General features: G+C 40.7%; 1 protein-coding gene across 2 annotated transcripts; it reads left to right on the top strand.

The window, feature by feature from the left end:
- The first annotated feature begins 7 nt into the window (after positions 1–7).
- Positions 8–25,581, top strand: lima1a (LIM domain and actin binding 1a). 2 transcript variants are annotated; one of them, XM_017707922.2, is made up of 13 exons: positions 8–273; positions 567–653; positions 6,129–6,527; positions 9,400–9,535; positions 10,927–10,969; positions 14,288–14,656; positions 20,931–20,994; positions 21,241–21,338; positions 22,352–22,426; positions 22,528–22,579; positions 22,955–23,001; positions 23,189–23,322; positions 23,544–25,581. In XM_017707922.2, the coding sequence occupies exons 4-13, from the start codon at positions 9,414–9,416 to the stop codon at positions 24,472–24,474; spliced, it is 1,935 nt and encodes a 644-aa protein (XP_017563411.1). In that variant the 5' UTR covers positions 8–273; positions 567–653; positions 6,129–6,527; positions 9,400–9,413; the 3' UTR covers positions 24,475–25,581. The 2 variants fall into 2 exon arrangements, with proteins under 2 accessions (XP_017563411.1, XP_017563410.2); XM_017707921.2 differs by having other exon boundaries at positions 11–273; positions 23,517–24,517.
- Positions 25,582–27,106: the final 1,525 nt, after the last annotated feature.

Raw genomic sequence — 27,106 nt, 5'->3', positions numbered from 1 at the left:
CTGCGAGTAACGTAGCTTACATGTGTAACATCTCTGTATCAGGCAGGCGAACTGTGGACACAGGCCCTTTGGGTAGCTGACCGTCATCCCCACTGTGCCTTACTCCGAGAGAAGCAGCCCTGGGAGGCCCCAGTCTTCGCATCGATCAGTGTTGATCATTTGACCACTCGTATCGATATGTGCTTTCTATTTGAAGGGCAACTCCACACATGTTTCAGAATTTCTGCATAACTAAGAGGTTTACATGTCAAGAAAATCATCCAGAGTGGTTTGGTATGAAAAGCTCAGTTCTAGTTTAATCTTTTTCCACAGTGGTGGTGTTGAGAACCAGACCTCCAGAAGCAATATGAATATGAATATGCTGCGTGGTGTCAGAGACATTGTTTAACAGTAGTTTTTGGTCTAAAATGTATTTTTGATCAGTTTATTTGAATCCATTCATGGTAGAATGATATAGTCCCCAAAAAAAGAAAGCAAACGTTTTCATACTGTTCACTGTTTCGTCTTTGTGGAGTGAGTAATATAATTTAACAATTTCATATGTGATATTCGTGTAATCGACGTAGGTGATTCCAGCCAATGGAGCAGCACCTCTGACCCAAGGCGGACCAGCCCACTACGCTACGGTCACCACACTGGTGTTGTAACATCAGGTAAGCCAGCATGTGTACCATGCAGTATGGGATCAGCTGCACATTGATGTCTGTCGTTTAATGTTTTGCTGCACGGTTGTTGCTGTAGCTGTATATTTACGATCCAGTGGTTTAAACATATTACCAGATGACATAAAGCTTGTTAAGGGACAAAGGCTGCACAGGACTTGGGATTTCTAACAAAAAGAAGGGTCACACAGTGTATGACCGTAGGTTCATTTGTGCCCATATTGCAGTTTAGGGATATTTTTGATCATTGATTTTTGGAAGAGGATCATTTTAGTCTCCTATCGAAACCGTAACACCAAACTAAAACTGGACTCTTACTCTATGAAGTGAATGGAAATAAAATAAACAGATCCATTGCTTTCTTCGCAACATGAGTGTAGATGACTACTGGTAAATCTGCATTTCTTGTACTTCATCCATCCATCTATCATTGTAGCCATGTGTAACAAGCAACATAAGCAAAAAGAGTACTGTACTGTAGGAGACCGGATATTGCAGTAACGCTTCATGAATTAACTGTCTAGCCTCTCGGATATGGGGTCAGCACAGCTTGTTTGTTCAAACAAATTGTAATTGTACTCTGTGTAAATACCTGTGACAAGGCACAGCATAATGACCTCCTCCTTGTTTCTACTTTTTGTCCTTTTTATCAGCTCCACTTACTGTATAGGTGCAATTATGTAGTTCTACATTTATAGCCTGTAGTCCATCTGTTTCTCTGCATGCTTTGTTAGCCCCCTTTTGCCCCGTTCTTCAGTGGTCAGGATCCCCACGGACCCTCACAGAGCAGGTACTATTTAGGTGGTGCATCATTCTCAGCACTGCAGTAACACTGACGTGGTGCTGGTGCGTTAATGTGTGTTGTGCTGGTACAAGTGGATCAGATACAGCAGTGCTGCTGGAGGTCCACTCGCTGTCCGCTATATTAGACACTCGTCCCTTGTCAGTCCACCTTGTAGATGGAAAGTCAGAGACGATAGCTCATCTGCTGCTGCAGTTTGTGTTAGTCATTCTCTAGTTCTTCATCAGTGGTCACAGGACGCTGTTAGTGGGCTATTCTTATTCCAGCAGCACCACTGTGACTGATCCACTCAGACCAGCCCAACACACACACACACACACACACACACACACACACACACACACCACCACCACTACATCAGTGTTACTGCAGTGCTGAGAATGATCCATCACCCAAATAATACCTGCTCTGTGAGGGTCCATGGGGGTCCTGACCACTGAAGAAACAGGGTAAAAGAGGCTAACAAAGTATCAGAGAAACAGATGGACTACAGTCTGTAATTGTAGAACTACAAAGTACACCTATATAGTAAGTGGAGCTGATAAAATGGACAGTGAGCATAGAATCAAAGAGGTGGTTATAATGCTGTGCCTGATCTGTGTATTTGTTCAACAGGATTGTCATTGCAAACCTCATACTTTATTCCTCCTCTGTCTCAAAGGAAAGAGTAAAACAGTAAATGACAGCCTGTTAAATGTACATTATGTTTTGGTGCTATGCTTTTTAGTTAACAAACTTGCAGGAAATGAGCAGTTCCAGAGGCCTGAGGGGTTAAGGGAAAGGTGAAGTTGTTTCAGATGGACGTTTACTTCCTTGATGGGGTTCCGTTCCTTCTAGACATGACTCAGAACATGCTGGAAAGACCCTGGACAATAGCGCTGTTGAGTCAAGTGTTTTCTACCTGTATGGAGTGGCTTGATTCAGAAAAACTCCACTCCACTCAGCTCTACTTGTGCTGCACAGTATATCGTTTGTTAATGTTTAATGCAAATGTGTAAGTAACATGCATGATGTGAACATCCTGACTACAGTTCCAGATAAGTGTTTTTGTGGGTGTTTAGAAGTATCAAGCAGTTCAGCAAAGTAAATTATTTTGGTCAAAATAATGCAAGGCAGTCTTGATCTGTGTCGCTCTGTTGATTCACTAATATGTTTTCAATATACTGCTAGGTGAATCTCAATAGCACCCCTAGAGGAACTTTGACATTAAAGTGCTTTTACATATGGTCAGATTTACCAGTGCTGCTTGTGGGTAGCGCTGACGCCTCACAGCGCCTCACAGAACCCAGGGCCAGGGTCCTCTCTGTGTGGTTTGCATGTTCTCCCCATGTCTGCATGGGTTTCCTCCGGGTTCTCCGGTTTCCTCCCATAGTCCAAAGACATGCAGTCAGGCCAACTGGACATGCTACATTGCCCCTAGGTGTGTGTGTCTGTCTGTCTGCCCTGTGATGACTGCTGGGATAGGCTCCAGCACCCCACACACATCTACTGCTGGTCAGTTACTCAATGAAGTAATGGACCAGATAGCCTTACAAGCTGTAACAGTTTGTTACAGATTGTAGCTTACAAGCTACAAACTGTTCTGCCAGAACCCTTAAATTTGGTACTGATGCAGGAAAAAAAACATATACAACAATACATTTTATGAATTGAATATATCCGTAGATAATCAGTGATTTCACAGCAAGGTAATGTAGTAACGAAATAGTGACCAGACAACCCTGCTTAATCTAGGTCTCTCACATGTAAACCAGTGATTAGAACCTGTTGCCCAGTGCACTCTTTCAAGGTCCTGCGTCCCTTCGTCTGCACTGCATGCATTTTCGTTTTTTCAGTATTGCAGTGTTTAAACCAGAAACCTTCCAGTCACAACCCTGCTGCCATTCCTATTGAGCAGCCTCCGAGTGCCTCTGCCAGTTTACGACCTAAAACTGCACCATCTGACGTCTTTGTTTCCAGAATTGTGGGGAGGCAAGATGAAAACCCTTTTTCCCTTCATGCTTATTTCACAATGTTCTTCCAGGAAGAGTATTGAGTGGGCGGGAGAAGATGAGGGAGGAGCGGTTGTGATTTAGTGTAGGCTTTACTGTACCTGACCATTGTGTCGTGCCTTATTGAGCTGATTTCACAGGTCAGTGGCTGCTTTTAATGCTTCGGTAGAGACAGGACTGTGTTATGAACATGTATTTTGGGTTCCTGAGACATCAGAGTGGGCCGCATGGTGTTTAGACTGACCTCCATGAGTTGAGTAATCTAAAAGAATACAAGGCATGATATCTTACATATTGAAGATCAATAGTAAATGTTTTACAAACACTGATGTTGTGGAGTCCAGTCTCTTGTGGTTATATGAATCTCTGTGGGAAGATCAGTTTGAATCCAGCCAAGCTGAGTTATTTACCATCCCTAGAGGACCAGCTAAACTTGCAGCTTTGTAAATATTTGTCTGTTTGTGTGCTGAACGTTCCAAAGGAAGTGCTGAAGGAGGCCTGCTATTTTAGGTAAACTTGATGTAAACATGGATTAATAAATGAATAGTTCAGTGACAAGTAGAGATAGCATAATGGTATCAGTGGGTGTTGGTATTGGGACAATATTTGCAGAAAATGCTGGATGGGATATTGGAGGGGGAAAAAAATGAATCAGATCAGTCCTGTAATAAATCTACTTAGAAATGTCACTCATGCGCTGTGCGATGTACAGCTGGGCAAAATCACAATATTTATTGTTATTGTGATGAATTACACCACAGCATGTCATAGTATGCTTTTCTGAGCATATCATGGATATCTTCTATATTTTAAAAAACGCGTCCCAACTGCTTGTTTGAGGATAAAGAGAGTATCATTAGTCCTAGTTACCTGTTTTTATTGTGGAGTACAGTGTGTGAAATGTTCAGTACAGATAATTGGATTAATAGTTTTTGACAGCATTTTTTAAAACTGTAGCATTACTGTGTCCAGTATGTGTTTCAACTTATCAAATGTCAAAAAATGTTGTGACATAATGTGAAAAAAATCTTATATTGTGATATTACATTAGTGTGATGCCGTTTAGTAAGTTGAGCAGTTCTTCCTTTGGGGTAGTAGAGTAAGTAGTTTGTTAGCCTAGTGCTTCAATTGACAATGTTCTAGATTAGTGTATTTGTATCATCACTTAGTCAAGGTTTCAACCTTAGTGTCAGTTATTGAAGTGTATGAAAACTGGGCAAAAGTAAAACTGGCTGTTCCTGTTTTAGCTATATGATGTGTTTTTGTCAGTAAGTCATACAGCAGTCCTGAAGATCCATCACCCTGCAGAGTTTAGCTCCAACCCTAGCCTAACACACCTGATCCAGGTAACGGAAGCCTTCAGGCAGGATCTGAAAACTAGAAGGAAGTGTGTGAGATCTGAACTCTCCAGGGTGGCGGGTCCCAGGACCAGGATTGGGCACCCCTGTCATACAGTTTCAGAAACTACATAAGTAAGTCTGTTCGAGATTACATGTGTTCATCTGTGTCATGATTTAGGAATGTTGTTCAGACAAACTGGTGCTAGCTAAGTTAGCCTCATAGGTCCATTGCAGGACCCATGAGAAGCAAAGACACTAAAATTGCCCTGAGTGAATATAAGACTAAAATAGTGAAAATAAGTTAGATTTTCAGCCAGATGTTTTTCTTTGTTCAGACTGTTCAGCCCATACAAAATGCTTGCTGAGTTCCACGTTAAGCAGTGTGAAGTACTGCTCTAGAGCTCTAAATCCCCTTTAAGATGTGCTTCTGTGTCGAGAGAAGTTAGCTCAAGGCATGTAGTGCCAAGCCCACCCTCACACAAGCCATCCATGTGATTAGGATTATGGTGATGAGACATTCATGTAGACAGCACTGTTGGCACTTTTGGTCCCCCAAAAGCTTTGCCATGGGATGGGATGGTTATTGTGCATGTCTGCACTGCTTAACCGTTCAAATCTGTTTAAGCCTCAACTGTCTAAAGCAGCGCTCCAGCCAGAAGCAAATTTACTCTGTTTTCCCTTTATACCAAATGCAGTTCGTTGGCCAAGACCTGTTTTCTTCTTTCAGTTTTCCACTGGAGGTACAAGGCTCATGCAATAAGTAATCGAAGGTTACACCCCACTAACAAACATCACGCAAACTGCATATTCAAACCACACGTGAAAGTTTTCAAACAGACATACTTGTGAGGTGTTTCACATACTTTTGTCTGTATAAACGGGTGCATGTACAGTGTACAACAAACAATATTAGCAGTTGAAGCCTGAATATTGTCCTTACTTTTTGTTCATTTTTATGTATAAGGATGGGGGGTGATTGTGCAATTTGCACAATGCTAAACTGATGGCTATAGGTTTCAGTTACGTTTTAGATGCATTAGCCATTTAACTCCAAAAAGCAAATATCATTTGATTATGTAAAAGGCATTTTTGGCTGAGGCACTTTAGTACAAGTATTGTGGCATTTTCTTGGCACTCTCTTAGCAAAAGCTACACTTTGATTTCTGGGTTTCCTCTTAACTTCTATTCTTTCCTCTGGATAAAAGTGTTCCATGGTCCTTCTTTCTTCATACTAGAACCTAAAATGAACTCTACATAAACTTCACCTACTTACAAAGTCAAAAGATTTTTTCCATTAAGTTTCTCCAGAATTGTAATGTGTGCTTGTTTTCAGATTTATGATTTCATTTAGAAGGAAGTGGAGACTAAATGCTATTTCCAGGAACTGTGAGGGGTATTCCCAGTCCACCAAAGGAGTCTGGAGTTGAGTCACCCTGATTGGCCACGCTGATAGTGTCTGAAAAGACGGGGGTGATGATGCAAACTTTGAATGGATGAAGCTTTACCTGCTAGGTGAAAGACAGCTGTGTCCTCATTGGCTGAGAGGAGGCCACAGTATTTCACCCTCCCACACATACACACTCGCATAGCCAAAAACCGCTCAGACTGAGCTCAGACACAGTGAGGACAGCAGCAGCCTGCAATCTGTGAAGGACACAACCTGAGGTCTACATATTTTAACCCGTGGACAACAAGAGGAGGATTGACTAACCACCCAGTGCACTTGTGTAAGGTATGTACTCTGTTTTCTGTGTGGAGTTACTGATTATGTGTCATGCACATTTTATACTGTCTAATATTTGGTTATTTTACAAAGTATATTCTTCAAGAACAGTTAAGTCCAAAGTCAAACCCGTCTAATAAGAGGAGAGCAAAGGGGTGTTTCTATTGGAAAATACTTGCTTTTGGCTTAAATGACCATGTTTGCTGGTAAATGCTGCTTTGTGAAATAACCCCCTGGTGACATTCATGAGTAAGTAAATTAATAGGTTAATGTTGTTTATATTTTTTCCCACTGCTTCTCAGTTCTGTTTTGAATGTAGGCTTTCTGAATTGTGACATCTCACTTTTTTTGTTTTACTGACACTATCTTGGTCATCAACAAAAGATGGGACACATTGTGTCTTTTGCTTTGCAAATACAGGACTTGGAGGAAGGCAGCAGGATGAGTCTTTCTCTGGGATGTTGGGCGACTGTTGTGTCGTGATGTTAGTGTGGCTTTGTTGACCCAATGCATCCTGTCATTAAAGCAGAATTATATGGTGGACCAGCCCCACTGCTTTAGCTGTGAAACTTTATGAATTACCGTAGCAGGATGACTGGCTAGGAAAGCATCCGTCTGCAGCGCGTCTGGAAAACCCCTGTGTTGAATTTGATGGCTTAAGATGCTGTCCTTTGACCTCTCAGGGTTTTGTGTAGGGGGAGTTTTGGATGTAGCAGGATCTGAATCATATCCTGTAAGCCAAGGGCCTCAGTTCGCCAGCACTTCTTAATAGATCTGCCTTTCCTTTCCCATGTGTCATGGGACACGGTTCACTTTTTTCACTCATCATGGCCCCTTTCACTTTGAGTGTCCCATTTCGTAGTGGTGGTGAATGTGATGCAATGTGACTGTTACCACAGATTGATGAGTAAACCCATTTAAGTTTTCGCAAGTCATTTGCTTGAATTACAAATTCTGTTCTTTTTAATAGTGTTCTGTATAGTACCCATGATTTTTACAATATATGGAATTATGCTTATGGGCACATTTCAAATTTCTCTCATCTTGCCTTTCTTGTTGACTGCTACAGTGTTTTTGTTTATGAGGACTGACTGAAGACCAGATAGTAGAGAGTAAGTGCTAAGATGGTGTTGCTGCAGTTTACCTAAATAAAATGCTTGCACAACAACTCTCCTTAAGGAAGTGGGGGACAAAAAAACATGACCATATGAAGACATTTGAGGGCCTTAAACTCACTGTAGGCCAAACTTGAATAGCTTTTATATTGTGCTACAATGAGTCACAATGACTGTAGATTTGACAGTGTGAGTCAGCTGCTGTGTCAGGGCTTGCCATGCTTCTGTCTGAGTGACACACAATTCTCTCCAAGTACACACCGTTATCAACAGCAAGATGGTCAGCTTCTTTACACATGGCATTAGTGCAATACCTTGTACTGATACTGGGTCAGGAATTTGCTTTGCCATGGGATGGTTATTGTGCATGTCTGCACTGCTTAACTGTTCAAATCTTTCCCTTATATGCCATTTCACCCTGGACTTATAGCCATATATAGGCAGTAGTTGTCACCAGCAGTGGTCACCTCCTGGAGATCTACCTTCCTATAGGTTTCAATTTTTAACCCAAATTTAATATGCCTTATTCAGCTAATAAGGGACTTCTTAAGGCAGTAATTAGATTGATCAGATGGGGTTGATTTAGGGTTGGAGCTGATGTCTGCAGGAAGGTAGATCTCCAGAAACAGGGTTGGTGACTATTGATATAAGATAATATAAGCAGAGGTGGGTAATTCAGGTCCAAAAAGTAAAAATTCCCCCCAGGATTTGGTTCTGTCTACCTGAGCACATGAGCACATGCTTTATTGAATATTGCTATAATCGATTACAGAGGATTCTAACATTGCTGAATTATTGGCAGTTGAAGTACCACCTTTAGATTACACAGATTTGTTTTACATCCGTAGTACTCACTAAGGTGTTGAAGGAGTAATTAGAAAAGCAGTAGCTACTGAGGCAGTAGTCAGTAAGGCAGGAGTTATGAAGAAAGTCTATATGTACCGATCTGTATCTTGACACACTTTTCCTGTGAAACTAACATTCAGTGTTTTCTGTTTTCCATTCAAATTTTTCCACTCTCACTGCTGATTTAGAAAGCAGATCTCACCTGTAAGTCAGTGTGCAGGTTACGTTTTTATGCAAGTTCCCACTTGCTTTCAGCCAGTCTGTTGTGCCACTCTTTCTCACCAAGTGCAGCTAGACGTCATGCCCTGAGGTACAAGTGACACCTTACTGACTCCTATCTAAAGTAGGTTTTAGCTCATGAGAGAGTGGGTGACGGAACCCCAGGTGAGCAGCAGGTGCTTGGAGCTGAATCTGAACAGTGATTCATTTCCTGTGTTAAAGGAATAAAGTCATGTTCCCATAAAGTTCTCTGTTTTCTCTGTGTGGTTCAGACAAGTCAAATCAGGTCCCTTAAGGTCATACAGGCTTTGTTTTAAATTTTGCTGCCAAAAGCTTTTTGAGTGACAGTACAAAAGTAAATATTTCATCATCCTAGTTTCCCAGGTTCAGTGACTGAACGGTACATGTACATAGCAGTTACAATTCAAGTGTAAATGTAAAAAATTGCAAGATAAAATATAAACACAAAAGTTACACACAACACAAACTCTCATGGACAGAATCTTTAGACACTTAAAAAAAGACCTCAATATATTATGTGAACATTAACTAAGCTTCAGAACGCACTTCACTCCCAGTCCACATAATCTAAATAAGATAAATAAGATGCAAAAACCAAAAAAAACCCGTTTTGACTTTTTCATGGACACAAGGAGGCCATACAGTACTTTATTTGCTGATATCTTCTTTCTTCCTTCCAGCCTCAGAAGCAGCGATGGCAGTCAGCTCTTTCGACAGAAGGCAGTGGGCCTCCCAGTCCCTGCGCGTCACAGCCAAAGAGCTGTCCATTGTGGGAGCGCGGGGCAAGAACACAGCTATAGCTGAGCGCTTCTCTAAGTATGTACATGCATGTTTATTTGATAAGCACATGCCTATTCATGCACAACTCTTTCTGTTTGGCTGCATTTTGCTTTGGACTCCCCATCAGCATGAGCAGACTGGCTCTTACTTTCACTTTGGCTTACACTGAATCTTCGGATCCGGCTTAATTTCACTTTTGTGTTTTTGGAATCTGTTTTTGAAAGTAGGACCTTCATGGACAAGAATAGTTGTAGCAGCATTCTTAAACACTGAATTTTGTCTCTACTTTTGTTCATTTTTATAGTCTTACAGTACATGTCTGTTGAGATGACCGCTTGACACGGTTTAAGATTTGAAGTATGGGATGAATTTAAACATACAGTTCCAATATGTGTCAGCTACATTAGAGGACTTTTGGACCACGCATAAGGAGTGCCTTCGGTTGCTCAGTAGACAATTTAAAAAGACAGTTTAAAAAGGTCACATGAACACCTCCTGAGCTCAGGTGTGAAACTAAAGAAGAGACCTTTGTCTTGACTGCTTAACTACATTTGAAATATCAGGCAAGATCATATACATTTGATTAAGCTGTATGACGAACTCTGGGCCATCTCTGCTTTAGCTGTGAATGTTGTGTTAAGTCTGTGCTAATCTTTCTCCTTTTTCCATCCTTCAGCATTCTGGCCAGCAGACTATCATACCTGATAATTATGCTTGTTTCTGCATTACATTCCAATTCAGCATAATAAACTTGTTCCACTTGTCTATGGTAGAAATACTCCATATGAAACAGTATTAGTTTGGAGTAGAGGAAGAAGTGGTGGGTCTTGGCCATTTAATAAATTGTGGAGAAAATTGGTAACTCTCTCATTTTAAAAAAATACCATCAGTTATTATGTGAATGAATAAGTAATGATTAGCTAGCAATTATGATAATCCATCTTTTAAATTCTTTTGCTGGTATTTCTTACAGTAAGAAATATCTATATGCATTTTTGCCCAATAAGCTTTTTAAACAAAGTATTTTTTGACTCTGTCCAAGTCTGTTTTAATTGTTTGGCCTTTTTTCTAACTCCATTTTTCATCCAAATAATAAATAGATACTCAAGAAACAAGATGGGCAATAGTGACAGCTTTCCATTACAAATCGACCACATTTCAGGTTTTTTTCCACTTTTTTTTGCACTGCCATTTTGCACCACCTGAGGCCACTGTTGTTCTATATAAAAGGGCTTTTGATGGCCACTTTTATGTGAGCTACAAATCTCCTTATCTTCTAAACTTGGATAATTTACTTGGATTATTGGATATTATGAAATGCACTCCCTCAGCGCCACTGGTTAATCTGTTTTCACTAGCTACAGGATTGTGAAGAGCGCCTAAATTTTGCTTTCTGTGTTGATCCTATTCTAGCGTTCTCTCTGCAGGTACCAGAAGGCAGCAGAGGAGACCAACTCGGACAAGAAAAAAGTGAGTGTCTGTGATTTCACCTCCTTGAGTTAGAAAGAAAATTCTGGACAGCACGTTCTGTTCAGTGGTAAAGCGTTTTAATTCTCAGGAGATGCTCACGCAACAGCTAATGTTTCAGCATAAACGATTCATTTGGTCTCATCCACCTAAAACATGCATCAGAATGCTATAGCACTTTCTGAACCCCCAACCATGCACACAAAAAACACAGTTTGGTGGGTTTTTTTTTTTAAAAGTAATTGCCTTTTTTGTATGCAAGCATATGCATAAACAAAACCCTAAATCCCTAAAAGGATATTTTTAGATGTTTTATTCAATAACTAATTTTGTGAACAACAGGGTTGCTCAGTGAATAATGTACTATATCTATTTAGTCATTTGTCTCAAGTTATCTGTCTCAGGATTCGTTCGTGTCATACCAGGAGTTCTTACTTCCAAGCTTCCTACTGATTGATAAGAAACCTGTGAAGTTGCAGAGTTCTAGCATATTAGAATCAGTTTATACATTTGTCTGCAACCAGTATTATATAATTGAAAACATTGATTCTGAACTTTTGAACTGTAGTATAAGATGTATATATTCAGTCATGCCGTGAGCAAACAGACAGGCTCACACGTGTTGTTTCCTTCTCAGCCACACACTGCAGTTAGTGCCTAGTCAACTTAATCCCTATTTAGACTTCTTAATCTGCAGGTAAGTCCCCTGTAGTTGAGCAGCTCCAGATATTTTATGCAGAGCCTCATACCATGGAAAACACACCTGGTGAAGCTGAAGAGAAGAAACTGATTGGCATGTAGGCCCAGGATCTTTATTAGCATAAAGACAAGACTGCAGTAGCTGATCTGAAGAGGCAGAGAATGACTCTCCACTGGGAATAAGCAGGTAGCAGGAAACGAAGGCATTTGTGAAACAGTCTTCAGCCAAAGCTAGACCAGTAACTGATGTATGTTTAAAATGTTTGAATGTGAGACAACACGTTTCTTAACATCTTCCATTTCAGTCATTGTGGGAAATTGTCTTGAGTTAGCTAGTTAAAGACGGGACAAAGACAGAGAACGAAGTTATTGTACGTTTTCACTCATGACATTGTTAAAATATTCAGAAGCAGACTAAAAAGCAGTAATAGATCTTTTAATTTCAGTATTGTATATTTAGATTTTGAGTCTTTTATAACACCAATAAAAGCAAGGACAGTTTTAATGAAAATGCACTATTTTTTTTTTTTTTTTTTTACTGTTAATTATAATTTCGGTACAGTATAACTGTGTCCTGGTGTGTGCAGGTAGACTGTAGCAGTAATCCATTTCCCTCACCTGTGACCTTTTTTTTTCTTAAAAAAACAGTAATTATACAGAGTTGTTGGGAACAGTTTGATTTGAAGCAGTACGATTCTCACTGGGTTTGTACTGCGGTATATTATTAAATCCCTAGCGCTAATGCAGTTTCCCGTTAATGTGGCAATAATGATGACTCGGGTTACTGTTTTATTGTTTAACTTATTTACGTTCGCCTTGTAGACAGGGAGGTCAGGACACCTGAGGTCAGCCAGAAGACACTTGAGCATAGGAGCAGGAAGGAACATATTTCTTTCTTTTATCACAGACCACTCAAAAGATTGGTAACACCTTACCTTTCAAAATAAATAAACAAGTTTTCTGGTTTGCAATAACCTTTGCAAAATGAGAACTGCCAAACGTACTTCCTTGGGAATAATGCCAAAGCCCACATATTTTCTCCCCTTTTTATTCAGTTTTCCCATGAGACTGATGTGAGTGTTTTTGGGGATTGTGTAGTGGAAGCTTGTATGGTTCAGTAGTTTATTATAGGTGGGCTCTTTATTTCTCTATCAGAGGGCAGAGCCTCTGTCAGTTTGCTTTGAGTACTGAGGGATCAACAGAGTTTGGCTTACCTGAAAATTGTCTAGTGTTGTCTAAGTATGGAATATTAGTGTGTCTTGTGATAATGGGTTTGAGCTATTTTGGCATCAACTGTGAAAAGTATAAGAACTAAGAAAGTGGTTTGCGGCTTATTTGAGGCACATTTACATACACACAGTCATTGTCTTGCAGTGTTATTATTATTAGTGTTATTATCATGTTATTATTAGTCGTGGGCTGGAGGTTAGAGAACCAGCCCTGTGACCGGTTCAATCCCCTTGGCTGACAGTCCATGACTGAAGTGCCCTTGAACAAGGCACCTAACCCCCAATTGCTCCCTGGGCGCCATGGATAGGGCTGCCCACTGCTCTGGGCAAGTGTGCTCACTGCCCCCTAGTGTGTGTGTTCACTAACATGCATGTATGTGGGTGTTTTACTGCACGAATGGGTTAAATGTAGAGGTCTAATACAAATGGTTGTAAATTCTATTCTACCTTTTGTTTTAAAATAACTTACATTTTCACTTTCTTATTGATGCCAAATGTGGTAAATATACAAATAATCGTGTTTCTATGTTTTAAAATAAGTCACATTTTCTTATTAGGTCCTTTTTCAGCAAATGTTTCAAACTTTCACGTTTCATGTATTGGCTCTTCTTTGCTTTTCAATGCTTTTTTTTCCTCCATTTTCCCTGTCTTTCTGTGTCTCTTCTCCACTCCCCTTTTCCTAGTTCTCCTCCTGTGCCATAAGGGGGGTGGGCTGATAGTTCCTAACAGTTCACATCTGGGACAGCTTTCTTTCGCTTCCACCTGCACAGGGAGCTGAGGGAGCTGCTCGATTCACCAGGTTTTCTTCTTTTACTGTCCTTGTTTCTAACAAACTAACAAGATCATACTTTCCCCCATACTAATTTACTTTATTCAAGTTTTATCCAAGTTTGTTGTCGGACATGTCGGTCATCTGAGTGAAATACTGAGATTTTCAAATACTTTCACTTGTCAATGTTGTTGTTTTGTTTTTTTTTTTTATCTTTCTGATTATATGTTTATTGAAATGCACTCACATTAAGCTAATATTATAGTTAAAATTAGTAAAATTTAAATTGTGGTATCTTAAAATCTTTGTCTTATTTAGACTAAAGTATATTGTCTCTGTCAGGTCAAAATATTGTATCTCAGCTTTATATACATTTCATGAATACCAATAAAAAGGATCTGGAATTACTTTGGAAAACAATGTACTTTAAACATATGTACTACATAACGTGAGTTAAAGTTAAGAATGTTTTTCCTTCTATTATAAAGTTACCATTTTAGGCATAGAAAGTTTTGTTGCAACAGTAACAGTATGATATCTGGCAGTGAAAAAATGCTCTCATATCCTAAAGGCTACACTACATTGAATAAATCAATTCTAATAAAGAATCGCTTATGCTTTCAGTCTGTGGAGGCTGTAGCCCCTGCCCTGCGCAGTGGCAACCTCGGTGTTCTGAAGAAACGGTGGGAGGCCCAACAGCCTCTCTCACCCGAGCCTACAGCCGTGCAACGCAGGATTCAGGACGAAGTTAAAGACTTGTCTGCAGACACTCCACGCTCTATCTACAAAAAGACTCCATCAAAAGCTGCAGGTATCGAAACAGACACACAGGACCAGGTTAGTCAAGAACCACCTCAAAGCCCCAGAGAGCCAGCTATGGAAGGGTGGGTGCAAGAAGATACAGAGAGTCCAGAGGCAGCAGAAGTGCCCAGCATGCCTAGTGACAAGCCCAGCGTACCTCTCAGCAGTCTCAAAATGATGTTTGAGAACAAGGTGGGTAAATAATTTTACATAGTCATGGTGCCAGTCACATATCATCTTTGTTAAAAGAAATTGTAAGGGGAATTAAATGTATATTGAAAGAATAGTTCAAGTCTTATGAAGTGGGACGCACCTATAAAGAATCCATCTGGATCAGCATTTTGGAAAAATATAACATTTTATTTTAGTAGGTTTACAGCAGTAGTAGCTCTGCATCACTGTGTTATATGTTTGAGAATGTGTTGTGCGTATTGAGAGGTGCTTGATACCAAGATTCACATCACCTCAATAACTAGATAGATATGTTTATTTTTAAAGAGGCTTGTCATGGTGCCAGTCACATGTTCTATCATCATGAAGTCATAAATATGCCCCAGAACTATTTTCTGAGTGAACAAAGGGCTCAATGGACTTCAGGAGCCAGTTGTAACAATTACTGAATTGTTAGAGAAAATTATTTCACACACAAACTTTTACTGCTTGATCACGAGAGTTTAACTTAACCTCTGAAACGAACCAAGATCCTGCAACCCTTCAGTGAATGTGCATGGCACATGATTGCTTTTACATTTGTTGTACCACTACTGCTGGAATTGTTGATGTAAAAGAGAAATGTTGCACTAAACTGAATCCAGTCCAGGTCCTCAAAGCTGTTAGATGTTTCTAAACATCAAACATGTGGAATCATTCACAGTTCACAGTGCTGCCTTATATATTTGATGTTTTACCAGCCTGTGTGGGAAAGAAGGAACTTTCATGTGTAGTCTTCTTTTCATCCGCATTCTTTAATCCTAACTCTCAAAAGGTTGTGTGTTCAAAATAAAAAGGGCCATAACCAGAGACAGTGGCTCTTTGTCTCTTCACAGGGTTGTGAGGGCACTCATGGATAGTTTCTCATCTGGTAATGAGAAAAAGAGACAGAGATAGGGCGGGTGGAAGGAACACTGTAAAGGAGAAAATGAGAGAATATGGATGCAAAAGCTAGAATAAGATTAAAGGAAATTTTCTATCCATCCATCCATCCATCCATTTTCTAAGCCGCTTCTCTAGTGAAACAAAAATATATTGCATTGCTGAGAGTAGCAGTAGTAGCGTACATCTTGATGCCTGAAATTAGTTCATAGCTTTTGTTCATTTTTATAGAAAGCAAAATGTCAAACAGTGTCTGGAATTATAGAATCAACTCAGTATATTTCAGGGTCAGTGGGTGATGATTTAGACTGTAGTTTGTAGTGCACTAATTGGTGGGATAAATGTTACATACTTTTAAGTAAATACTTTTTAGCTGCATTTAGTTTGCAGCTTCTGTACAAAACTAAAGAATCAAACTTTCAGACTGTGAAACTATGCATTTGATTTCTGCCAAACTGTTTTTTTTAATCTTAGACTGGGCCTTAATTACATTTTCTCTCAAATATCTCTCAAATATTTGTAAGGGCTTATATCCCATCATTTTATTTTACTTAAGTTCCACTTAACATTTATGTGGGTATGTGTACTCAAAACAGCCATAATTTACTTTTTCATGACCATCCAACCTCTCTTTTTGCCTTAGAACTTAACAGGCTGCTTTAGGTGCTCTGGCCTTAAGACTGCTATATGTAAATGAGCTCTGTTCTGATTGGGCCTCATTCAAAAAGCAGTACAGGGTGGAACATTCTTTGTAACTTCAGCATAAATGAGTGGGCCCAAATTGCTATAGGCTGAATAGGTGGATATGCATTAATGTGGTGGTTTTCATGACCTTACAAAAATGAAAATGTGTTTTGCAGCTTAGTTTCCGTATATAGACTGGGGAGTGAATAGTGTGTTAAAATCCAGTTTTAAATGGTTAAGCATGGAGCCTGGTTTTGATTTTATTGTTGGTAGGGGTGGTGTTTCGAGCTTTGAATCTTAATTTTTTGCCATCTGTATGTGAGCATATGTTCCCTTTGTATTCTTTACCCTATATTTACGTATATCCTTCCCAGCCCTGTTGTCTTTGAAAGGTCAGGAGATGGTCTTGATTTCCTCCATATGGAGGCACTGGAAGAACACTTTCCTTGGGCTGCTATTAAGGCCTGACTAAGCATCCCTCCTGCCCTTGCATGGCCTCAGCTCCCCCTGCTCATCACCTGACCAGAGGTCATGGTCACTCTACGCCTAGCTGCACAATGCAGTACTCCCTGGGGTGATGTCATGGGATAAGGCTCCACATGACCATAGCAGGGCTAAAGGGCACAGGCCCTTCCTCAGCACAGCTCTTTTCAAAGCCTTGCTTCTCCTGCTTTAGCTGGAGGGAAAGTCATGAGGCTGAGCACCCAGAATGAAAGGAATAGTTCTACAAAAATGATGGTACAGTTTTCTCCTCATGCCAAATGTAGTTTATCAGCCAAGGCATGCTTGGTGTCCAAAGTTTGCATCTTTAACTTTTTTAATCTCTTGAGCAAAACTAATGTGATTAAAACATATACCCTGGCAACTAGCACTATGCAAACTGCATGCTAAATCATCAGACAACTGCTTAAGCAATCAAAAATACAGACAAAATATGAGCAAAAATATCCCATAAGTCTTTTGCTACACTGACTTTGTAGTTCCAATACAGAACTAAAAAAGCAAACTTTGGGCACCAAATACAGCAAATTAGTTTTTTTTCACTGAACTGTCACCTTCCATCTCCTTCCTCTGTATACTTTTTTTATGAAGAGATAGATGGGGATTGAATAACTTGCCCTGATAAATTAACCATTTTAAGAGCTTTAGGAAAAGGTGGTCATTATGAGAGGGGTTGCGCTTCAGATTAGATTTCAGCCATATGCTCTTTCTTGAAAGGGCTTGTTGGGTGGTTGTAATTGCTCTACAGTGATTGGCTTCTGTGTGAGATTCTTGATGAATCAGATGTTATATGATGACAAAGCAAGAGCTCAGGCTGCCTCAAAGTCACTCATTTATCTGATTACACTGCATGTGAGGAGTCTGTGTTTAACTAGTCTTTCATTTTCAAATTCTTTAAAGAGACAGTTCAGCTAATATAATTGGCCCCTTCAAAGTTTTCACCCTTTAAATGTAGGATGCTGCATAGCTAAAAATGATACTAGCAGCCCCTGAATTTCATCTGCACTTGTGTCCATTTTTATAGATAACAGTATGACATACGGTATCAGTAATCAGCTAAGCAAGTCAATTTCATATTACTTAACAAAATGCAGTTTGAGGCTAGTGTGTGATGATTTAAATCCTTTAAACTTCCATTACTTCTGAGCCATATTTGCCTTGTAGCTCCAGTGCAAAGAACCAAATTTGGAACAGCAAACATGTCTTGGCCAGTTGTCTACAATGGATAAAATTCACTTTTTTTCGCAAACGATTGCTTTAAACTTCAGTATGCTTTGACTGAATCTCTGCTTTGATGGAATATAAAACTGAAAGTGTTCCTGGGCTCCCCATTTCCCACTTTGGATGCAGTCATGGCCAGCCTGTCTCAGATGCTCTAACTCTTTTGTATGTTGGATTAGTGTAAGAGGCCTTTGTCTATGCCACCCTCCCACCCCCCCATTGGGGCCTTTGTGCTGCATTTGCCTCCTGCTCCCCTGGTGTCAGCGCTCAGTCTGGAGACTGTAACCGCAGGCCTGGCTGCTTGCCTCCCCGCCTCTCCAACTGATGGCTAATCCACGGAGGGCTGGAACAAGACAGTTTTAACCCCCCTCCCTGTAGTTAAAGGCTGCACCAGCTGCTCGGGGCCCATCCCAACCCCCTTTCCATCCTCCTGCCAACAAAACACAGACAAGCTCCCCATCTCTAATCTGGGGATGTGAGTACAGTCAAGCATTGGACAGACACTCATACACTCACGCACGGCTCTGCACGGCTCCAGGAATCAAATTTAAACTGGATTGAAGACTCTTTTAATAGGTAAGACATAATTAGGGAGCTTTGGCTGAGTAATACCTGCTGGAGACTATGGCAATTTGAGCAGTGGTTTGGTGAAGAGACTGGTTAGAGACTGTTTTATTACATTGTTAACTCAAACAGTCGACTTGCCAGTGAGCAAATTTGAAAGAATTGGCTATTTTGATCAGTGTCTCTATTGTATTGTAAGTTATATAGTATGGACAATTTGGTTTTCAGCTTTGAGCCTTGTACAGTGCTTTTAAATTGGATCACTAGTCAGTTTTTAAGTTTGTTTTGCTGCATTGTCGGTTTAAACCATTGAATTGCTAGCATCACTAGGGGCTGTTCTATCTGAGCAGTGTTTCTGTTGTAAAAAAAAATAGCATGTAGAAAGTTCTCTTGTTTTTAAATGTAAAGCAGTCAGAAAAGTTATAAAGGCCATGTAAAGACACGTTTCTATATTTCAGTTATGTTAAAATGTATTAATTCACAGTGTGATGGGTCTTTTGCATAACCACCAATCTGAGAGAACAGGCTTCCCCTGACACCTATGTATTAGCTATTGTACATTTATACTAGGTTTTCCACATTTAATGTATTATTACTGGATTTTATATTGACACGTTGACAGTTGGACGTCTTGTACTTATCAAATGATTCAAATTCTGGATTATATGTTATGGACATTATAAAAACAATTAAGGAAAAGCTCGCCATGTTCAGTGGGCAGCAATATGCAAATCTGTCACACAATCATAGAGAAGTGTGATTGGCCTGTGGTTCCTTTTAGCAAAGGAGATGAGGGGGGGCCTGGCACCCATCCATTCTGATGAGAATGCAGCCAGTTTTTTGGGACCCCCAGCCATGACACCATGGTTGGGATTCAGACGTTAACTAGTAATAGGGTTCATGTCTGCATATATCACTGAACCTGTTTAGCGTTTGGTAGTTCCCATCACTGGGCTTGGAGAACCCTTGACCTGCATGTTGTTTCCTCTTAAAGCAACACAATGCCAAATTGAATTTTCACAATATATTATTATGAATCACAGTTATTTAGAGGTTGGCAAGACAGTAGAGTAGTGCCACCTTTGAAGAGTCATATAAAAAACGTATGTTATGCAATACACTATTTAAGAACAAAAAAGAGAACAATTGGCATCAAGACAATTTTTAAAAAATAAAACTCATAAAATAGCAGAACGGCATCCAGTGAGCCAACTTGCTGTGCGGTTTTTGTAGTTACCTTACACTGGCTGTTGTGGTTTACAAGATCTCAATATTGGTCTAAATATCTTTTTTAAAAAAATCCTAAAAAAATGTTCTGTCAGTACAGACAGTACCCTTAGTATACACAGAAAAGCATATTTTGATATAATGTATCATAATAATAACATCAAATTGCACACTCCTGTGCCAAACCAAAGAGAGCAAGCTAATCCAATGGTTTCTGCAGCTGTGTTGTCCTCTGCAGGCACTGTCTGTTGTCCTCGCAGCAGGCCCAGCTGTAGGGGCAGGCTGAGGTTTAGCAGGATTGCTGGTGGCTCTGGCAGTGGCCATGGTGTGTGTGGCCAGACGGTGGTGTCTAGCCATGCTTCCGTCGCTCTGAGCTCATTAGTGGATTATTAAAGGCAGGAAAAAACAGAAGAAGCTGGCAGGACATTGCAGAGTCAGAGTCAGTTCTGGAGAAGCTTTTCTCACCTCTTTAACGTCATGGAGTGGCTGTGGCACAGCAGACGCTTTGCACATGCATGGTGCTTTGTCATAGATAGTGTTATGACAATTTTCTCTTTACCCCAACTGTGGTCTGCAAACCCAGATGTTTGGTGTATGGAGTTTGCATTATAAAGTTTTCCACTGGTGCTGCAAGGCTAAAATAAGTAATGGAGGCTTATGTAACGTTCGTTAGCATCATGCAGACTGCACACCTAAATCAGTACACACCTATCTCAGACAATGTTGAGCAATTTGAAATAGACTTGTTTACATGGTTTCTGACACTGTATGACATACCATTAAGAAATTACAAAAAGAGCTGAAAAATTCAAGCTTCAGGATGACTGCTACCATTGTTTTTCACTCAGCGCAGTCCTTGTGACCATTTTTTGTCATGTCTTGGCTGAATGAGTACATTTGGGGGAAAGAAGGAATTTGTTTACATTTTTCATCCCTACAAATGTAATACTACACACTACATCTGAATATTTACGATCTTTTCATGCTATCTGCTTCTCTAATGTGGATCTAGTTTCCTGAAAGAAATTCTTTCCATTCCTAGAGTGCAAATGTTTTAATTGTAATTTAAAGTCTTATTCTTTATATTCATATCAACAAATACTGTGAAAGATTTCCGCAGTTCATCGCAGCCCTTGTCCTGTCTGTATACTAATCTTGTTCTGTTTTGTCTGTGCAGGCATCTGTGGAGCAAGTGAAAGCAGGAGGAAGTGGCCCTGAGAAAATGGAACTTGGAGACAAAGGTGCAGCAAAACATCCCAAAACACTGTACTGAAACTCAGTACTTAGATAATGGGTGAATTATTGAAGTCTTGAGTTACGTGTCGTTTCCTCTTGGCCAGAGCTATCAGTGAGAGAGAGTTCAAGGGGGCAGCGGAAAGTGCTGATGGCAGGCTTAAAGTCATCTAGTACTTTTGGTGGAAATGCTTGTTTTTCATTCATGACCTGACCTTGTGTCTTTCTCAATGTCTCTTTTCTGTGTCTCTCAGGAGTGTTTGATGCAATCGTGGAGACTACTCCACTCAGGGATAGAATGGCTCTCTATCAGGCAGCTGTGTCTAAAGTAGATGTCCCTTCTTCCACTCCGGTGAGTGTCCTGCTGTCAGATTTACTTTTTTTTTTTTTTTTTTTTTTTTTTTTTTACTCAAACCACACATTTCTATATGCATTGAGTTGCTAAGGACCTCATACTGATGCTTATGCCAGTGCAGCACATTACAATTTGTACAGGGTTAGTGTACCAAGGATGGTCTACCACCCAAATATCTTGTGTGGACTGGTTGTTTCATGGTTCCTTTCCATTAATAGAAGAGACTACAAGAGATGGCCTTGCAAAGTGAACTTACATAGTAGATGTACCTGAAAAAATTGGCAGTGATTATAGCTGTAAGGTAAATGTGCCTAATAGACAGCCAAAGTGTGGTGATTTTGTTTGAAAGCTACCTTTTTGTGGTAGCTTTTGTCACTTACCATGGCCAACAAACACCTACTTTGACAGAAAGCGGCCATTTGACTGATATGTGAGGGGATCATTGTTTTTACATGACATAGGAGGAGGTAATTTTCAAAAGGGTGTTTCAAACAGAACTTCTGAATATCTTTTAAAAACATAATGCTGTCAACTTTACTTCATTTTTAAAAATCCAGCAACTATATCCTGCTACAAAGAAAAGGAAACTTGCTTGCTACTGATGCAGACAGGCACGTAACTCTAAAAAACAATAAATGTTTCCAGTCTGACTGATGAAAATCAGTGTACTGAAGTGCTGATAGCCAATCAGAATGCAACAGAAAATCCTTGATGTTGCATGTATGTGTGAGTGAAGCATCTGAGGCAGAGACAAGGGCTACGTTAGCTGAGAATGAATGACAATAATAACCAGCTGTAGCTCTGAACCCTTGAATCTCACATAGTTTAAAAGTCTCTGCTAAATTCTAAGTGGCCTGTCTAACTGATGTGTAAGCAGTAATATGTGCTTTCATTGGTCTACATCTTTTTCGGGACCTTTTTTACTCAGTGGCCTTTTTCTGAAAAAGGTGCCACTCATTCAGGTGGTTTTACTGTAAACTTTACTATATTCTATTTTTCTTCATGTGCAGAGTGAACTGGACATGGAGTTATGCAGCTCCAGTGTGAAACAGAAGGAGAATGTCCCTCCAGCTTCGAGGGATGTGGTACGTCCTCAGTGGCCTTAATGTGCAACTGATGGGAATATTCTATTTTGCCTGTAGGGGACACTATTGCTACTGTTTTACTCAGTATCTCTGTTCAACAGATCTCAACCTCTGAACCCAACAGCAGAAAGGGTTCATCAACAGACAGCAATGGTGAGGCACAATTCCGTACTCGTGTGTAGCCTCTGCAGACTCGGAGGCATTTATACTTTCTACTAGTGATTGTCATCCCAGTGGGTGATGCGTGAGAGCGTTCTTCAGTATTGCACTATTAGAACCTCTCAGGGATGCTCCTTTCTGGGAGCAGGATGGTGATTTAATGCCTAATTGTAATTACTTTTAATAGTAATTGCCAAATAATTCATAGTAGTTTATGAGTAATACATCCTAAGATTAATAATTGAATAATACTGCAGGTTAGGGAGTTGAGCATGAATTTTAATGGCGAATACTGTGTTCCAAGTCCACTGATTCCTTCTAGTGGCCTCATTTTGGTATTGCTCACTGATGGCTTTTCTCTTTCACCAGGCCCTACTGCGACTACTCCTGACCAAGGCCAAAGTAAAGCTTTCAAGGTGATCAAGATTTCTTAGTTTGATTAGTTAACAGCTCATGATATTGCAGATTTCTACTCATTTTTACCACTGAGTGAAGAAAGTGTTGTTTTTTTTAATCTTAAGTAGAACCTTCAAGATAATTTGATATAAATGAACAAAAGAAATGTATGGGATTTGAACATTGAACATGAGTATGTGCGTTCAGAAGTTCCGCCTTCCTGTGTGTGAGACCTGTGTGATGTGCCTGAAGACCGTGTACCCCTTGGAGCGCCTAGTAGCCAATCAGCAAATCTATCATAACACATGCTTCCGCTGTGCCCACTGCAACACCAAACTGAGGTGAGTGAAATGAGGCAGATTTTTTTAATCAAACTTGATGCCACAGAGCTCAGAGCTCTTGATGATTTTATGTTTGAAGTCAGTCTTTGCTTTTGATGTGTCACTCTGTGTGAGGTTTTCCCAGTGATTTATTGTCGCATTTCTCTGGTCGTTCTCTTTTCTCAAATGGTGCTATATGTACCTATGCTGGACAGTATTGGGAACTATGCCTCTCTGCACAGCAATGTCTACTGCAAGCCCCACTTCTGCCAGTTGTTTAAGGCCAAGGGCAACTACGATGAGGGATTTGGCCACCGGCCTCACAAGGAGCTGTGGGAGGCACGGGGAGAGGAGTTAGAGGAGCAGACGAAGGATGTCCCAAAGGAAAGCACCGTCAGTCCTACAGTAGAGGAGTCTCCCCTGGAGAAGGTCAACATACTTGCTGCCACTTTAGAGACACGGGCCCAGTCTGCAGCAGAGTGGGTGGAGAAACCAGTGGAAACTGGCCGGTTGAAGATTTCCTGGCCTCCAAGGACAGATGAAGGTGAGGGAGGTTCACCTAGGGCCTCTGTTGAGGGTGCCATCCGTCCCATTCGTCCAAAGTGGCCACCAGAGGGCGACTCTTCCCCAGTCAGCCCAGAGAAAGCTGAGCTGTCCAGCCTCGGCAGAAGCTCCTCCCTCAAAGAACGCAGCCGGCCATTCTTGATCACTAACTCCGCCTCTCCAGTCATTCAACCAGTAGCGAAAGAGGTCCTATTTGAAGATGAAATGACAACAGCGGGTTCTCCCTTGAGTGCTGAAGACCCTATGATTGAACTGGCCAGTCCCACACAGGAGGAAGAGGAAGCAGTGGCTGAACAGGAAGAGGTGGACAAGAACAATGAGGAAAAAATGGACAGAGGAGAACAAGAGGAAGAGGATGTTACAGAGGAGAAAGATGGCCAACAGGAAGAAGAGGAGCCAGCCTCTTTAACATGCCAAAGCACTTCACTGGATATCACGCCCCCTTCTTCACCCCTAAGTGAATCAGACCCAGGCTCCGGATCTGAATCAGAGCGGCAGAAATCCTCTCAGGATGTGGGATTCTGGGAAGGAGAGGAAGACCAGGCTGACTATTCGGTGGAGGAGCTGATCAGGAGGAATCGTCATTACGATGAGGAGGAAGAAGATTGATTGTTACTGACTCACATCTTTCCAATAAAAGATCAAAACCAAACCAGTCTATTCAATTCCACTGACGAGATGGGGGTCACCATTTTTCATTGTGTTTCTGTCCAAAGCACAATAGGACAGTTTCCCAGAGGCAGATTAAAGGAATAGTACAAAATAAACTAGTAGGAAAATCTAAATTTCTCCTTATCCATAACATAGTCCAATCAGCCATGACATGCCTAAAGTTTGGTTCTTTAACTTTGCACCGGAGTTACAAGTCTAATGTAGCTAATAAGCAGTGGGACCTTGTTCCCCACCAACTGTGCAAACAACTACATTTGGACAAGAGAAAATATATAAATTAGATTTTTCACTAAACTATGCCTTTAAAGCTAGTCTGGGGATTAACTCTCGCACACTGTGCAATTAGGCTCTTTGCCCTGAGCTTTTTTCTTTGTGCCTGTGTATTTGAATGTAAGTCAACATATACAGAAACCCTCAATAATCATTTGCTTATCCACAAAGGTTTTTAGGGCCACGTTATGTGCAACCAACACATGAAATAAATGGACAAGCACAGTTTCCAGAAACACTGATGCATTTGGTACTTTTGTGTATATCTTTGTTTGTCTTTTACCTTCTTTTTTGTATATTATAAATGCATTTCATGCCGCTTTTATGGTGTTCTAGTCTAAAACCTATTTTTATAGGGGCTTTTATCATGTTACCTATTAGTTGGCTTTAGTCCTGAATAAAAGCAGTAGATATATAGACAACAGCAGTACTTGTTAAGGTTGTTCATTGTGGTTCAAATGCAAGGTTCTTTTTGTTTTTTCATCAACTAAGACTTTGTAGTTATTCGACATAAGTGCTGAGTAGTGGTGTATTGCTCTTGCACAGAGTTTGGAATTGCAAAAGAAATGAATTCTCCGAAAGCAAAGACGTCTGGTGCGTAGAAATACTGTGGGATGCAACTGGTCCTAACTAATGTAATATTTTGTGTGCACTATTTGTGTATGTCAACTTAGAATCAGTTGCTTTTTAACTTTTTAATTGCACATTTGATGTTTTTTTTTATCTGAGGACCAAATTTCCTGCAACACTGTTGTTCAATAAATATTTAATGTATAACTGTTTCTTTGTCATTTACCAGCATGTTTGTTACTGTACATTTTGCTTCTTTATTTTTGCACTGTAGCTGCACTACATGGGTAAAAGTACATGGACACCTGAACATTATAGCCATGTGTGAACATCCCATTCTTAAACCATGTGCACAAATAAGGAATTGCTCCCTTGTTTGGTGCTCTGGCAGCGGCCCTACTTTTGGAAAGACTTTCTACTAGATCTTGGAACATGGCTGTGGGGATTCACCTCCATTCAGCCGCAACAGCATTACTGAGGTCAGGCACTGGTGTTTGGCGAAAAGGCCCCGCTCACAGTATTTCCAATTCGACTCAAAGGTGATGGATGGGGTTGAGGTCTGGCCTCTGTGGAGGCCAGTCATATCCTTCCAAACCACTCCTCTATGCACATTGCTTTGTGCTGGAGGGTGCTGTCATGCTGAAACAGTAACGGTCCTTCCCCCACAGTATTCACTTCAGTAGAACCAAGGGTCTGACCTCTTCAGTAATGTCTATGAAGATTAGTTAGCACAGTGCTAATATGTGGGTATAAGGCTGTTGGCTTCCAATTAGCCTTATTAGCTACATCAAAGCTCCCAGGCTCTATGTGAAAAATGTAAAGACGGTATCAGAAGCATCTGTTTAAGCTGCACAAATGTACAAAAGTAGCATTGCTGTAGATGCAGAATGTCTTGACTGATTACATATTTGGGGTAAGGATAAAATTGTGGGCCTGGGTTCGATTCTCTGGCTGGGTGACTGGGGGTCTTTTCTGTGTGGAGTTTTGCATGTTCTCCCTGTGTCTGCGTGGGGTTCCTCCCACAGTCCAAAGACATGCGGTTAGGCCAATTGGACATGCTACATTGCCCCTAGGTGTGAGTGTGTGAGTGATTGTGTATGTCTGTCTGTCTGTCCTGTGATGGACTGGCAACCTGTCCAGGGTGTATCCTGCCTTCCGCCCAATGACTGCTGGGATAGGTTCCAGCACCTCCCTGTGACCCTGAGAGAGAAGCAGCTTAGAAAGTGTGTGTGTGTGTGTGCGTGTGTGTGCGCAATCAGGCATAACATGAAATGGACTTCTTGTCCATTTTATCAGCTCCACTTACTGTACATGTGCACTTTGTAGTTCTACAATTACAGACTGTAGTCCATCTGTTTCTCTGCATACTTTGTTTTACCCCCTTTTGCCCTGTTCTTCAGTGGTCAGGACCCCCATGGACCCTCACATAGCAGGCTCTATTTGGGTGGTGGATCATTCTCAGCACTACAGTAGCACTGACGTGGTGGTGGTGGTGTTTGTGTGCGTTGCACTGGTACAAGCAGATCAGACACAGCAGAGCTGCTGGGGTTTTTAAACACTGTGACCTGTGTCCACTCCATTAGACACTCCTATCTTGTCAGTCCACCTTGTAGATGTAAAGTCAGAGGCGATAGCTCATCTGCTGCTGCTTTGTGTTGGTCATCCTCTAGTCCTCCATCAGTGATCACAGGACACCATTGGCATTTTTGGTGTACTATTCTCAGTCCAG

Source organism: Pygocentrus nattereri, chromosome 9 (assembly GCF_015220715.1).
Source record: "Pygocentrus nattereri isolate fPygNat1 chromosome 9, fPygNat1.pri, whole genome shotgun sequence".
Lineage (NCBI taxonomy): Eukaryota > Metazoa > Chordata > Actinopteri > Characiformes > Serrasalmidae > Pygocentrus > Pygocentrus nattereri.
Note: the sequence above shows the minus strand (reverse complement) of the source record. Positions and strands in the feature narration are given on the sequence as shown.